The 16,467-nt window shown below is 35.9% G+C and overlaps 1 protein-coding gene and 1 pseudogene across 1 annotated transcript; one reads left to right on the forward strand and one right to left on the reverse strand.

Moving 5' to 3' along the window:
* Window positions 1–934: 934 nt before the first annotated feature.
* On the reverse strand, window positions 935–1,885 carry LOC105309681 (olfactory receptor 2G6). The gene has a single exon (XM_011385869.1). It carries the CDS (start codon window positions 1,883–1,885, stop codon window positions 935–937), a length of 951 nt encoding a protein of 316 aa, XP_011384171.1.
* A 14,198-nt stretch (window positions 1,886–16,083) lies between these two features.
* Window positions 16,084–16,202, forward strand: LOC111734139 (annotated as a pseudogene).
* Window positions 16,203–16,467: the final 265 nt, after the last annotated feature.

A 16,467-nucleotide genomic window follows, 5' to 3' on the forward strand; every position in this document is an offset into this window, starting at 1 on the left:
TTGTAGATTAAATCAAGTTTTCTCTACTTGCACAGTTCTCTTAAAATACTTGAGATTGACAGATTGATAAAGTTTACTCCCTTTGGAGAGGGACAGACAAAGAAAATGATGCACATTCTGTCTTACTTTCACTCAACTTCTAAACACTTTAAAGGAAGGGGAGATTAAACTAAATAATACATGAAATGATCTGCTTAACAAAAGCTTATTTTTTAAGCTTTAATAAAAATAATAAAGTCATAATTTAGACCACAATCATAATCAGTGTGTCACAGTTTTTAATTATATTTGTGTTTCTATAATATAAATGAATCAATATATTGAGACTTGTTCATTCTCCGCTTTAAACTGACATTGTAAGAAATTATTCATAGATTACTTCCATGTTTTAAATATATATATATGTATGTATGTATGTATGTATGTATGTATGTATGTGTGTGTGTATATATGTATGTATGTATGTATGTGTATGTGTATATATATATATATATATCGTGTGTGTGAAAATGCAGATAATAAGGCATGTTTTATCTTTTGTGGGAAAATATACCATGAAACAATTAATTTTGCCAAGAAGGTGAGATGGATGGTGTTTCAAGAAAGCTAGAGACTACAGAAAACAATTCAGTTGAGTTTTTAGAAATAAGGAGAGATTTACCAGTACTACCAGTACTCCAGTGTAAAATAATTTGTGCATGAAAGTTGATGGTATGGTTGAGAAAGTACAAAGAGTTTTCTATAGATACAGCACAGAATCTTTGAATTCATAGAAGAATGTTTTAGAAGAATGAAACAGCATTGTGGCTTGAGTATGTTAGCTTTTTACAAGGTCTCTGTCTTTCACTGCTCCATATGGCATTGTATAAGAGAACAGTATTTAGACCAAATAGACCATGAGCTAAAAATCATCCACTAAAGTTATATCTATAGCTCACAACCTTTTTGAACCAATAGCATTTGCCATTACCAGTGTCTTCAAGGCCCCTTTTACATCTTTGTTTCTCAGGGTGTAGATTATGGGGTTTAAGAGTGGGGTGACTATCGTATAGAAAAGGGAGACAAACTTTCCCTGGTTTTTGGAGCTACTTTTAGCTGGCTGAAGGTACATAAATATGATGGTCCCATAGAAAATGATGACCACAACCAGGTGGGAGGAACAAGTCCCAAAGGCTTTCCAGCGTCCTGCTGCCGATTTGATCCTCAGGACGGCTTGGGTTATAAAGCCATAGGACACTAAAATGAGTGACATGGGGACAATTAGAAAGACCACACTTGCCACAAAGAGCTCTACCTCATTGAAAGTTGTGTCCACACAGGCCAGTTTGATGAGCACTAGAACCTCACAGAAAATGTGGTCTAATTTGTGATGACCACAAAGGGGAAGCTGCACAGTAAGGGAGCACTGAATTAAGGAGGTGACGAGACCACTGAGCCATGCTATGCTGGCCAGGGATACACAGAGGTGAGGGTGCATAATGGTTGTGTAGTACAGAGGCTGGCAGACAGCAGCATAGCGGTCATAAGCCATGACTGCCAGAAGAATGCACTCGGAGGAACCCAATCCCATTGCCACATAGAGCTGGGCCACACACCCACCATAGCTCATGGTCTTGTCTTTCTTATTCATGGTAACCAGCAACTGTGGCGCAACACTGGTGGTGAAGCAGATGTCCACGCAAGAGAGATTGCTGAGGAAAAAGTACATCGGAGTGTGGAGTTTGGGGTCCAGACAAGACACCAAAATGATGGCAGTGTTACCCAGAAGGTTCAAGATGTAGAAGAGCAAAATTATGACAAAAAGGACCCTCTCTAGCTGGGGCTGATCTGAAAATCCCAGGAGAAGAAATCCCTCTTCAGATGTGTTGTTGCTGCTTTCCTTCATTGCTGTAGATGTCAATTCATAGCAGGATTAATATTCTGGAGGATGAAGGTGACGAAGCAAACATTGGTGAGCTGTGATTGTTTCCAATATGATTTTATAACGTTCAGCCATGTTTAAAGACTGAAAGCACTTTCCTCAATATACTTCATTTGACATGAAATGCCTCTCCTTCTGTTTCTTTGAAGCAGATTTTACTCTTTCTAATGGGAACAACTCAAACACTATCACAATGCCCTCTCGTTTCTGTCTACAATCCAAGAGGCCATCATCTGTCCCTCACTTTTTCCTTGCAGAGATTTCTCTCAATTGAGTGATGTTTATTTGTGTGACTATTCTACCAACTTTGGTTTGATCCTCCTAGAAGAATCTGCCACCATGTATTTTAAAAGTGTACAATGGCCAACAGATATGGAGGTGGAATTAGGAAAAACAAAACTTAGGTGTGTGTGTAGAGAATATAGTTCAGATATTGGTAGTGATGGTGCATCTCAGGTATAGCGAGGAGTCTGAAGTGATGTGGCAGAGAAGGAGACTGAGGAAGAGATGGACTTGAGCACTTCTGACCAAGAGGAGATGAGATGCAAGTTAGCATCAACCCAATGTCCATTCATGATCCTGGATACTGGTATTAGCTTCATGCAGTGTTTGAGCTGCTGACATCTTTAACTAAATGTCCAGACAGCAATCTCACACACACATTATCTCATAGTGTCTCCTTCACTTCCCACCATCTTCTCTTCACTTATCTCCTTTTGAATTATTTTCCATATTGTAGTAATCAGGAATGCGTTAGAGAAGTGGTTTACCTTGGTTCTCTTTGGTAGATATTACCCTTTGGAACAAAGGCTTCACATATTTCCCTTTTAAAACCCAAATTCTAAAATATTAACTTTTGAAATAGTTTAATGCTGCTTATAGTCACCTAATCATTATTATTTTGTTTGAAAAGTTAATTTAAACACTTTAAATTTTAGTATATCATATTTGAACTTTAAAAACATATAAATTTAAAAATAGCATTTGCTTATATTTTCATCCAAATATGATCACTATTAATTTCTTAGTATACTAGGAGAAAGAGCTTAGTGATGCTAAACGAACTTTCATCCCCTCATTCTTTACTTAATCATCTCTATTTTAACAACAACTTACATGTTTATATTTATATTTATAATGGGTATAACTGTTAAATCAGTAGTCATCAAATTATACTGTAATGATTTCTTAAAATAAATGTGTCTATTTATTCACCTTTATACCTTACTCTAAACTGTGCATACTTACTTACTATATACATTAAATCTTGGGGATTTTTTTGGTTTATACTATATAAAAAGCTAAAAAAAAAAAACAGAAAAATTATCTTATTTTCAAAGATTGTATACATATCAACGTGTAATAATAGTGTTACTTAACAATTGTTTTATTATTTGTCAAAAAATTAGTCGTGGTTTATTACTATAATTGATAATATTACACAAAGTTGCATGCATTTTCCTATACTGTGATTTATTTATTTTAAAGATTCCCAGAAATAGAATTATTGCCAAAATATATGAAATTAATATAGTTTGTAAATCTTACAAAGTGTGATAAATGCTTTTTTCCTGGAGAGTTTGGAAGCTCTCCATGTCAACTAATTATGAATAAATTTTATTATTTTTAGCCTTTACTGTAATTTTTGAATGATATTGTTCCAATACTTATTTTAAAGATGAAGTTATTTATTATTTGTAATTACCAAATTTTGTTTTACTTACTCATATTTTCTACATTATTAAATCGATATATTTGCATACTAAAATAATATACTTATGCAGCAAAGCAACTGACTTCCTCTTTTTATGCAAATATTTTATTTCAAGATATTATCAAATACCTGACCAATATTAGAAAATTATAAAAGTGATACTGCAAAATGCCAAACCACAATAAGATGCAGAAAAAAATGAAATGTATGTGTATATTATTTCATATGTATAATTGTGTGCAAATATAAAATCACATCAGAATCCAGTCAAAATAAATGAGAAAAATAAGTAAAACAGAAGACTTACACACACTCAACCATACCTGGTCAATGCACATCAAGGGCAAAACATTTGGCACACATTTTCATGCAAAGGGGCATGCCATGACACATACAGTGAATCTGCCCTAACTTTGGCACTTCAAAAAGAAAAAAAAGAAAAACAGATGTTTCGATTGTATCTATCTTCATTAATGGAGATGAAGATAATAAAATGTTAAACTTGTATAGGTCATATTTGTACAATTGTGATTGATTCACTTATAGCATACTATTGAAAATTATATACATATGTTACATTATTATTTAAAATATGTGTACATGAAATATTCATGGGACACTGCATTATTAAGGCAATACATACATATCTGAGTTCAGAAGCTGTGGAATTTAAGACTGTCTTTCCTTAAGGCAAAGTAGAAACAAAATAGTATAAAATCCCTCTGAGATCATAGAATCATAAAAACCAGAATTTTTTTGAACCAGAATAGTGTACAGAAAAAGGAAGAAATTCTTTGGTCCTAAAATCACTTTGTTCCTGCCGTAAAGCATTAATTGTTAGTTTTGCTAATAAAAGATAGTAGATAAAAAGAATTTTCAGGCTAAGTGATGGAAGTACATGCTAAGCAATTATGTACTGAGAAATATTATATAAATTATATAAATATGTGTGTGTACCTGCCAATGTGCCCTCATCACCTCCCCCATTTCCCTGTCCCAGTAATCCTCATCTACCAGCAGCTCCAGGCAATACTCAGCTTCCCTGGAATCATGGGGTACTTCCCAGGAGGCTCACTTATTTCGAGTATCATGGAGAACACTGGGGAATTGGAAAGGCAATACTACCTAGGGTCAGCCTGAAACAAACAAACAAACAAAAAATGAGATGAGGTTTACCAACCAGTGCACAGATCTTGGTGATAGCATCATGTCCCTGTTGGTAAACCCTGCCTGCCCAGCAAGCATCTTCATTCATCTGTGGAGCCACACTGCAGTCCCGTGTGGTCAGTAGGCACAATCAGCAGATCTGCTAACTATGGTCCCTAGTCAGTGGTCCAGTCCACCCATGCAGCTAAGCCTGTGACCCTATGTGAGGGCAGAGCAGAGACAGCAACCCTAGTCAAACACATATCCCAGCCTGTACCCTGATCCAAATGTGGGGCATAGCCTGAGACTCTATACCACCTGGAACCTCAGGCAGTGACCCCATCCAACCAAGCACAGCCAGTGAGCCTCTTAATTATAGATTCCAGCCTGAAACCCTGTTCAAATGCAGAGTGCAATCTGCAATCCTGCTGAAAATAGTCAAGCCAGTGGCCCCACCCATCAAGGGAGTCCAGCCAGAGGCCCCACATAATCAAGAATCCTAGCCAGTGGCACTGCCAGATCACAGAGCTGACCCAGTGGATCTGCCCAACCACAGTTCAGACAAGTCCTGGATGACTTCAAAGTCCAAGCATTGGCCTTGTCCAACCAGAGATATTAGCAAAATTTCCCATCTCTCCATTATTCTACAAGCTAATATGGCTAGAACACCAGGTTGGGATGACTTTAAAGGTCTTTCTCTGTCGAACAAGGAGCCCTCGTGAACTGTTGGTGAGATTGCAAATTGGTATAGCCACTATGGAAAACAGTTTGGAGGATCCTCAAAAATTAAAAATAGAACTATCTTATGACCCAGAAATTGCACTTCTGGGTATTCATCCAAAAAAATCCAAAGCACTACTTTGAAAAAATATATGCACCCTTATGTTCACTGCAGCACTATGTACATAGCCAAGATATGGAAGCAACTTAAGTGCCCATCAATAGATGATTGGATAAAGAAGATGCGGTACATATATAAATGGAATGTTACTCGGCCATTAAAAAAATAAAATCTGAGTGCCTTATAAGAGACTGCAGAGAGTTCCTTAGCTCTTTGCCAATGTGAGGATACAGTGAGAAGTATACCAGCTGAAGTGGGCCCTCACCTAATCACAGTGGCACCCTGATCTCCAACTAATAGCTTCCAGAATGTACAGAAATGGATAGCAAGAGCTTTGTCCTTAAGAAATAAATGTTTAAACACTAAAAATAGCTCATAGAATGTGAAGTCACTAAAAAGACATTGTAAACATGGGAAAATGAGAGCCTTGTGACTTGCTTTCTGTGATAAGAAAATTTCCAAAGGAGGTAAAAAAAAAAAAAAAAGGTGTATGATAGAGGCTCTGTTCATCCCTCTGGTGACCAAATCAAAGTTGTAATGGAAACAAGAAGCAAGCATCAAGGAAAAGTCGCCCGGGATCTGGACGAACAAGCCATACATTTAAGGAGAAATCTAAGAAATCACCCTGCAACAGCAGAAGGCAGGACGGGCCGAGGACGCGGGGCTGCCAGGTTTGAGCAGCTGAGTCTGCAGCAGCATCAGACTCCTCTTAAAGGGGCCGCACCTGAGGAGATTTTCATGGTGACGGACCTGCTTGCTCTGAGCACCAGTGCCAGTTCGGCTGCATGCAGGGGGCACCAGGGACTTACAGAGAGACATTGTCGGAGTGAGGACCAAGGCAAGACTCACTCTGCAAAAAAGGGCCGGCTGTATCCATTATTCCCTGTTGAGTCCTCTCTACTCCCAGCGCACAGACACAGCCTCACCATAGCTGAGATGTTATCAAACTGGATAACAGAGGTCACTCGTCCCAGAGGATTCCCTGAAACTCCACCTCCTCCAAATCGTGGCCCCACCCAAGCCACACCCAGGTGTACCCTCAGTGAGTCAGGTGCTCCTTGCTGAGCAGCGTCTGGACTCACACTGGAATCAGCTGGCCACAGTTTTTGGTGTGGCCTTTTGAGGCAATTATAAACACAGCATCTGTAGATTGCTTGCTGAATCTTACAGCCCACCCCGGAGGGGCACAGGCTTGGGATAAATTTGGCCTGTAGCCGAACCCCTCTCAGGACTGTGCCATTGGACACCTATTTCACAAATCCACACTAATAAGACCAAGAGACTTAGCTACTTCGCTTAGTACATAGAAACAGATACAGAAAGGCAGCCAAAATGGGAAGACAAAGAAGCAGAAACCATATGAGAGAAGAGAACAGAGATTCAGAAATAATGGAGTCAAGCAATCTAATAGATGCAGAGTTCAAAACACTGGTTATAAAGATGCTCAATGAACTTTTGGGAAGTGTAGATAAATTCAGTGAGGACTTCAACAGAGATAAAAAAAAATAAAAATGGAAATGGAAATTATAAAAGGGAACCAGTCTGAAATGAAGAACACATTAGCTGAGATGAAGAGTATATTAAACGGAATAAACAAAGGAATAACAAAGTGAATAAAGAAAAGGATCAAATGACCTATCTAGAGGACAGCAAAACGAAGGACACTCATTCAGAATGGCAAGAAAAAAGATGCCAAGACTATAAAAGTGATTTAAGGAGCATATGGGACACTATTAAAGGTCCAAATATCCATCTGATCGATGTACCTGAAGAAAATCAAGATATTGAACAGCTGTTTGAAGAAATATGATGGAAACTTCCCTAATCTAGTGAAGGAAATGTACATAAAACCCCAGGAAGCTCAGAGAATCCGAAAAACCAGGAACCCAAAGAAGCCCACACCTAGACACATCATAATTAAAATGCCAAAGGTTAAATACAAAGAGAGAATATTAAAAGAAGCAAGAGAAAACAGATAGTTATCTACAAGGGAACACCCATAAGACCGGCAGCTGATTTCTCAAAAGAAACTATGCAGAACAGAAGGGCTTGGCACAAAGTATTTGACATGATGAAGACCCAGGATATACAACCAAAAATACTTTATACAGCAAAGCTATCTTTTAGAGTTGAAGGACAGATAAAGAGCTTTCCAGACAAAAATAAGCTAAAGGAATTTATCACCACAAAGCCAGTATTACAGGAAATGTTGGAAAGACTTCTTCAAGAAGAAAAACATGTATCAAAAACAGGAATAAAGAATGGTAATAACTACATTTCTATCAATAAGTACCTCAAATGGAAAAGAATTAAGTGTTCCAACCAAAAGATAGAATGGCTGAATGGATAAGAAAACAAGACCCTTACATATGCTGCCTACAAGAGACTCATTTCAGATTAAAAGACACACAGACTAAAAGGAAGAAGGTGGGAAAAGATATTGCTTTGATGGACCTAGAAGGTATTTAAGTCAGACAGAGAAAGATAAACACCATATGATTTCACTTATATGCAGAATCTAAGGAATAAAAAGAACAAACTAATCAAAAACAGACACAAATATAGTGGACAATTTGGTGATAGACAAAGAGGAGAGGGGTTTGGGGGGCTGGGAGAATGGGGTGAAAAGTTAAAGAAGTACAAATTAGTAGCTCATAGGTGGTCACAGGGATGGGAAGCATGGCTTAGAGAATACAGTTAGCATTAATACATTGGCTAGGTAGAGGGTCAGAAGAGGGAGGAAGCAATTGGAGGGATCATTTTATGAACTATATAGATGTCTAACCAATGTACTGTATACTGAAACTAATTAAAATAAATTAATTAAAATAAAAATAAAATAAAATCTTACCATTTGCAACAACATGGGTGGACCAAGAAGATATTATGCTAAGTGAAATAAATCAGACAAAAGTAAACACCACATGATTTCACTTATATGTAGAATCTTAAAAAAAAAAATTAAAGAAACAAACAAAACAAAAACAGAATCATAGATACAGAGAACAAATTAGCGATTGCCAGATGGGAGGGGGTTTGGGGGCTGGGTGAAAAAGGTAAAAGGGTTAAAAGATACAAATTTGGCAGTTACAAAATTGTCACTGAGATGTGAAGTACATCATAGGGAATATAATCAATAATATTGTAATAACTATGTATGGTGTCAGGTGGGTACTAGACTAGTCAGGGAGATCACTTTGTAAAGTATATAAATGTCTAACTACTATGTTATACAATATAAAATAATATTGAATGTCAACCGTAATTGAAAAATGATAATAATTTTAAAAAATTTTAAGGTCTTTCTGTGCCAAAGGGAACCTGTAAAGAATAATAGAGATGACCACTTTGTCAAAAGTGCAGACACTAACATGAAAATCAAGGGTTGAGAATACAATGGGAGACATGACACCACCAATGGAAACTTATAAAGCTCTAATAACTGACCCTACAGAAAGGAAGATCTGTAAACTGACAAAAAATTCAGGGTAATTATTTTCAATAAGTTTAGTTAACTACAGAAAAACCCAAATAGACAACTAAGTAGAATTATAAAACTGATATATGAACAAAATGAAATGTTCAACAAAGAAAAAGGAGCTATAAACAAAAAGAAAAATACTTTTATTTAGCTGATAAATACAATGATTGACCAGAAAATTTAAGTCATCAACAGCAGACTTGATCAAGAAGAAAAATGAATTAACAAACTTGAAAACAAGTCATTTGAAATTAACCATTCAGAGCAAAAAGAAAAACAGAGTGAAAAATTGTGGAAAAAATACTGCAGGACTTATGGGATATCATTAAAGAACACGGTGTGAACTTTATGGGAGTCTCAGAAGGAGAAGAAAAGAAGTCTATTTAAAGAAAGAATTACTGCAGACTCCCAACTTGGAGTAAAATATGGGCGTCAGTTAGCTCAAAGATCCCCAAAGACATCCAACCCAAAGAAGACTTCACTAAGACACAATACAATTAAAATGTGAAATGACAAAAAGATAAAATTGTGTAAAACAACAAGAGAGAAGAGTGATGTCAGAAGCATGGCAACATGGTGGGTCCCCTTGATCTCTCCCCTTAAAATTATAACAAATTAAACAGCTATAATCCAATGGAAGAGTCCCGGTCTAGCACACAAACATGTGTGAGAGATCTGCACATCAGAGTTTCTGAAGGTGGGCGAATCAAGAGAGCAAAGCAGGAGGAAGGAGCAGAGACCAGTGCCACAAATGCAGCCCAAAGCTCTCTGCAAAACACATAAGAGGGGGGTAATTAGGTAGTAGTTTGCACTTTCTGAAGCTCCAAGCATTCTTGCCTGCGTGATCAGCATATTCCACATAGCAAAGCCCAGTGATGAGGGCAGAGATCCAATAAAGAGGGGCAACAGCTATGTCTTAGCAACTACCACTGCCAGGCAGAAAGTTGAGTAATGGAACCTGGCCATCTTCCCGCACCCTCACAGAGGTAGCAGCGGGCCCAGGGAAAAGTGCAGCAGTGTGTGTCAGGCTGCAGAGCAAGGAGTCTGTAACTCCAGAACTGAGGAGACAGCTTCTGAGTGACAGACACACTGAAGCTAGTCCCAGTGACAGGAGTGGAGATACAGAGGCGGAGCAGCTGCAACCTATCAGTCACCATTACTGAGAGGAAAACAGCCACAGGCACACCAGAGGCCTCTCCCAACTCGCCCACACCCACCCTTCCAGGCTGATCCTGGCAGAGTCGCCAGGGACACCTCAGGCAACAAAACACTGCATCTGGCTGCTGGGGCAGCACTGAGATATCAGAGGCACTTCAGAGACTTGAAACCCTATCACCCAGCACATTCTTCCACAGGGTTGGAGCCTTGGGACTAAGGTAACCTGGTCAGAGAGGAGACACACGCCTCCCCCAAAATTAAAGGATTTTATTTTTTTATTTTTTATTTTTTTTTACCTCACAGCAGAAACCTAGGAAGCCTGAGCCATGCAGAAGGCTTGTGCACCACTTACTGGAAACAAAAGAAAAACTTCTTCTGATCAACCTGCTACAGAGAGAGCATTCTGAATAATAATGATTTTTTTTAAAGCTGTTTATTTCCATAAATGCCTATATTAAGAAATAATCTATCAAATACCATGAACAACCAAGGTGACAAGGCAGTTCAGAAAAAATAAATTAAAAATCTCTAGAAAATAAACTTAAAGATATAGAAATATGAGATTAAAAATAACAGAGAATTCAAGATTGCAGTTCTGAAAAATCACAATGAGATGGAAGAAAACTGAGATAGGCAGTTTAATAAACTCAGAAAAAAAATCAGTGAACTACAGCAATACTTTACCAAAAATATTGAAACTCTAAAATTAATAATAATAGAACTCCTGGAGCTGAAGAACTCAATAAAAGAAATGAATAATGAAATAGCAAGCTTAGAAAATAGAGCTGACCAGATGGAGAAAAGAATTAGTGAAATCCAAGGCAGAAATCTGGAAATGATGTAAACAAAGAAAGAGAAATTAGAGATTGAAAAAAAATGAAAGAATTCTATGAGAATTATCTGATTTCATCAGAAAAAGCAATATAAGAATAATGGGTATACCATATCAAAGGAGAAGAGATGGAGAAGGGAACAGAGAGCATATGTAAACAGTTAATAAAATTTCCCAAACCTGTGGAAAGAACCAGTCCTCAAACACAAGAAACAAACAGAACACCTAATTATCTCAATGCAGAAAGGCCTTCTCCGAGGCATATTATATTAAAACTCTCAAAAATTAATAACACAGGAAGAATTCTCAAGGCAGCCAGGGAAAAGAAGATGGTAACCTATAAAGGAAAACCCATTAGATTATCATCAGATTTTGAAGCAGAAACTCTGCAAACTAAGAGGAAGTGGAATCAAATATTCAAACTATTCAAAGAAAGAAGTTACCAGCCAAGAATAATATATCCAGCAAAGTTCTTTTTTAGATATGCAGGAGAATTAATAAAGACCTTCTCAGACATACAGAAGCTGGGGAAATTTTCCACCACAAGGCCTGCATTACAGGAAATACTGAAGAGGGTCATTCTTCCTGAAACAAAAAGATAATAAGATACAAAATTGTATGATGATTAACAAACAGACAGAAACAAAAAAAGGGAGGGCAACCTTTATTCAGAAAAAAATGTTAAACTTAAATACTACATAGTGGTTAAAAAAGGTAAAAATATTTGAAAACAGAAAAAAAAGACAATAGCTACTGCAAATTAGAAATGAACACAAAGCATAAATAGAGATAATTTGAGACAATAAAAACAAAAAGGGAGGAATCAAAGGGAATGGAGATAAGATGCATGCAGAAGAAACAAACTACTGTATATATTAAACTTTCTTTTAAATAAGCTTAATGATGACCACACACATAAAAAAATCCAGAACTGAGACACATAAAATAAAACAAGAGAGAATAAAGAGAAAAATCATAGAATACCACCAAACAAAATTTACAGACAGAAACACAGGGCAAAGAAACAATGGAGACACTGAGCAATCAGAAAAGAAAAGATAAAATGGCTGTAGAAAAACCTCATATTTCAATAATCACACTAAATGTAAATGGACTGAACTCACCAATAAAAAAACACTAAGTAGCAGATTGGAACAAAAAACAAAACTAAACCAAATGCTGCCTTCAAGAGACACATGTCTTGTGACTCAGAGTGAAAGGGTAGAAAATAATAATCCAAGAAATGGCATCCAGAGAAAAATGGGTGTCCCATACTTATATCTGACAAAATATACTTCAAGATAAAAAAAAAAAAATAACAAGGGACAAGATGGACACTTCCCAATGATAAAGGGGATCATACACCAAGAAGACATAATACTTATCAATATACATGCTCCCAATCAGGAAACACCAAAATATATAAGCAACTACTAACAGAACTAAAGGGAGAAACCGACAAAAATACAATTATAGTAGAGGAGCCAAATACCCCACTGTCAACTATAAATAATCAAAACAGATAATCAATAAATGATACATTAATCCAATTGAACATAACCAATATTTACAGAGCTTTTCATCCCAAAACAGCAGTTCGTACACTCTTCTTTAGTGCACATAGAACATTTTCAGGTTTATAACATATGTTGGGACACAAAACTAGCCTCAACAAATTTAAGATGATTGAAATCATACCAAGCACATTCTACTACCATAATGCTTTAAAACCAGAAATTAACTGCAAAAGAAAGTGGGGAAAATCACAAATATGTGGCGATTAAACAACATGCTACTAAAGAACACTGGGTCATAGAAGAAATAAAAGAAGAGATCAACAGTTTCATAAAAATAAATGAAAATGAATATACAACATATCAAAACTTTTGGGTCAGAGCAAAGGCAATAATAAGTGGAAAATTCATATCATTACAGGCCTATCTCAAGAAACAAGAAAAATTGCAGAAAGATAACCTAAAATTACATCTTTAAAAACTAGAAAAAGAAGAATAAATGAAGCCCAAAGTCAGCAGAAAGAAGAGAATAAAAAAGTCAGAGCATAATTAAATTAAACTAAAAACAAAAAGACAATAGAAAAACAATACCTTGATATCAAAACCCAGTAATGATAACACAAAAAAACACTATAGACCAATATCTCTGGTGAATACAGAGGTAAAAATCCTAAACAAAATACTGGCAAATTGAATACAACAATACTTTCAAAAAAATTATACAAGATCAAGTGGGGTTCATTCCAGGGGCAACGGATGGTTCAACATATGCAAATCAATTGATATGATATACCACATAAACAAAATAAAAAATAAAAATCATATAACCACATCAATAAATACAGGAAAAGCATTTGATAAGATCTAGCATACATTTAGGATTAAAATACTTAATAAAATGGGTGTAGAAGAAGATTAGCACAATATAATAAAGGCCAAATATGACAAATCAGCTAATCTCACATTAATGGTAAAAAACTAAACACCTTTCCTCTAAGATCAGGAACAAGACAAGACTGTCCACTCTCATCACTTTTATTGAAGATAGTGTTGGAAGTCCTAGCTAGAGCAATCAGACAATAGAAAAAAATGAAAGGCATCCAAACTAGGAATAAATAAGTCAGATTTTCATTTTTTGCAGATGACATAGGTTGTTACATGAAAAACCTTGAGACTCCACCAAAAAACTATTAGAAACAATAAATAATGTAGTAAAGTTTTATAATACAATTAATGTACAAAAATCCACAGTGTTCCCATACACTAACAATGAAATTTCAGGAAAAAAAATTCTTTCTCAATTGCAATAGAAAGAATAAAATACCAAAGAGTAAACTTAATGAAGCGTGTAAAGGACCCACACATCGAAAACTATAAGACATTATTAAAAGAAATTCAAGAAGACACAAAGAAATGAAAAGATGTTCCATGTTCATGTATTAAAAAAATCAACGTAACTAAAATAGCATTATTACCCAAAGCAATATACAGATTGAATTCAATCCACATGAAAATCCCAATGGCATTTTTTAAAGAAATAGAACAAAAAACCATCATATTTGTGAGGAAACACAAAAGACCCTGAATAGCCAAAGCAATCCTGAGAAAAAAGAACACGGCCAGAGTTATCACTCTGCCTGCCTTCGAATTATACTACAAAGTGACGATAATCAATACAGCATGGTATTGGCAGAAAAATTGCACACAGACAAATTGAACAGAATTAGGAGCACAGAAATAAATCCCTGTACATGTAGGCAAATAATTTTGAAGGAGCCAAAACAAACATACAATGGAGAAAGGAAAGCCTCTTCGATAAATAGTGCTGAAAAAACTGGAAAGCCACATGCAAAAGAATGAAACTAAACTGCTATCTATCACCACACACCAAAATAAACTCAAAAGGGATCAAAGACTTGAATATAAGACCTGAAACAATAAAATGCATAGAAAAAAAACATAGGAACTAAACTCATGGACCTTGGTCTCAGAGAGGATTTTATTCATTTGACTCCAAAGGCAGGAGAAGTAAAAAGCAAAAATAAATGAGATTATATCAAACTAAAAACTTTCTGCAGAGCAAAAAAAAAAAAAAATCATCAACAAGGCAAAGAGTCAACCAACTAAATGGGAGAAGATATTTGCAAACAACACTTCCAATAAGTGGCTAGTATCCAAAATATATAAAGAACCCATACAACTCAACAACAACAACAAATGAACAATTCAGTTTAAAAATGGACAGAGGGTCTGAACCGATATTTTTCCTAAGAAGACATGCATTTCAGAAGATGCTCAATTTCACTAGCTATTAGGGAAATGCAAATCAAAACCACAATGAGATACCACCTCGCACCTGTTAGAATGGCTATCATCAACAGAACAAGTAATGACAACTGCTGGAGAGGTTGTGAGGTAAAAGGAACCCTTATATATACTGGTAGGACTGCAAATTGGTACAGCCACCGTGGAAAACAGTATAGAGCTTCCTCAAAAAGTAAGAATAGAATTACCATATGACCTAACAATCCCTCTTCTGGGTTTTTACTCAAAAAACTTGAAAACATTTATCCGTAATGATATATGCACCTTGATGTTCATAGCAGCATTAATCACGGTGGCCAAGACATGGAAACAACCTATGTATCCTACAATAGATGATTAGATAAAGAATATGTGGTACAAAAATACAATGGAATATTACTCAGCCACAAGAAAAGATTTGAAATATTGCCATTTATGACAACATAAATGGATCTTGAGATTATCATGCTAAGCAAAATAAGTCAGACAGAAAAAGTTGAGAACCATATGATTTCACTCTTATTTGGAATATAAAACTGTAAGTAATAAACAAACAAGACAGAGACTCATGGACATAGACAACAGTTTAGTGGTCATCAGAGGGAAGTGGGGGAGATAAAAAAGAGTAAAGGGTGTTCAAATATATGGTGACGGAAGGAAATTTGACTTTGGGTGGTGAACACGCAATACAATATACATAGACATATTATTAACCAATATCACTCCAATAAATTTAATTTTTAAAAAGCAGTAAGAGAAAATATCTGTCACATACAAGAGAACTACCATAAGGTTATCAGCAAAACAATGAGCATAAGTGGCAATAGTAAGCAGGCTGGGAGAGAATGGGAGGATACAGTCAAATTACTTGAAGAAAGAAACTTCCAACTAAAAATGCTTTACCCAGAAAACTTTTCTTCAGAAATGAAGGAGAAATAAAAACTTCCCCACCCCAGCATAAAACGTGGAGGCAGGTCATCATCACTAAAACTGCAGTATAAGAAATGCTAAAGGAAGTTTTTCCAGACAAAATAAAAGGATATTGATTAACAACATCAATGCATATAAATATGAAAAAACTCACTTGTAAAGGTAAATATGTAGTGAAATTCAGAATCCTGTAACATTGTAATGGTAGTGCATAAATTTTTTTAAATCTAGTGCAAAGATATGTCTACGGCCATGCCACCCTGAACAAGCCCGATTCTGTCTGATCTCGGAAGCTAAGCAAGGTTGGGCCTGGTTAGTACTTGGATGGGAGATGACTTAGGAAGACTAGGTGCTGTAGGCGTAAAAAATAAAAAAATAAGGGATTATAAATTGACAAGGTCCTTGCAATCTGTGAGGTCAACCAAGGGTTGCTTCGCCTAAAATTAAAAAATAAAAATAAAAATAAATCTAGTGCAAAGATATAAGACAAACACTTAAACAACTATAACTACAAAATTTTATAATGGAAACAATATAAAATATGTAAATTCTAACAGCAATAACATCAAATGTGAAAGGAAGAAGTAATATTATTGACTATTTGTATTTGATTGCAATTAAATTGT

The sequence above is a fragment of the Pteropus vampyrus genome, unplaced genomic scaffold, assembly GCF_000151845.1.
Source record: "Pteropus vampyrus isolate Shadow unplaced genomic scaffold, Pvam_2.0 Scaffold817, whole genome shotgun sequence".
NCBI classification, from domain to species: Eukaryota; Metazoa; Chordata; class Mammalia; order Chiroptera; family Pteropodidae; genus Pteropus; species Pteropus vampyrus.

Bases quoted from the DNA above. Each gene is read 5' to 3' on its own strand.
- LOC105309681 (XM_011385869.1), bottom strand. From the start codon at position 1,885: ATGAAGGAAAGCAGCAACAACACATCTGAAGAGGGATTTCTTCTCCTG.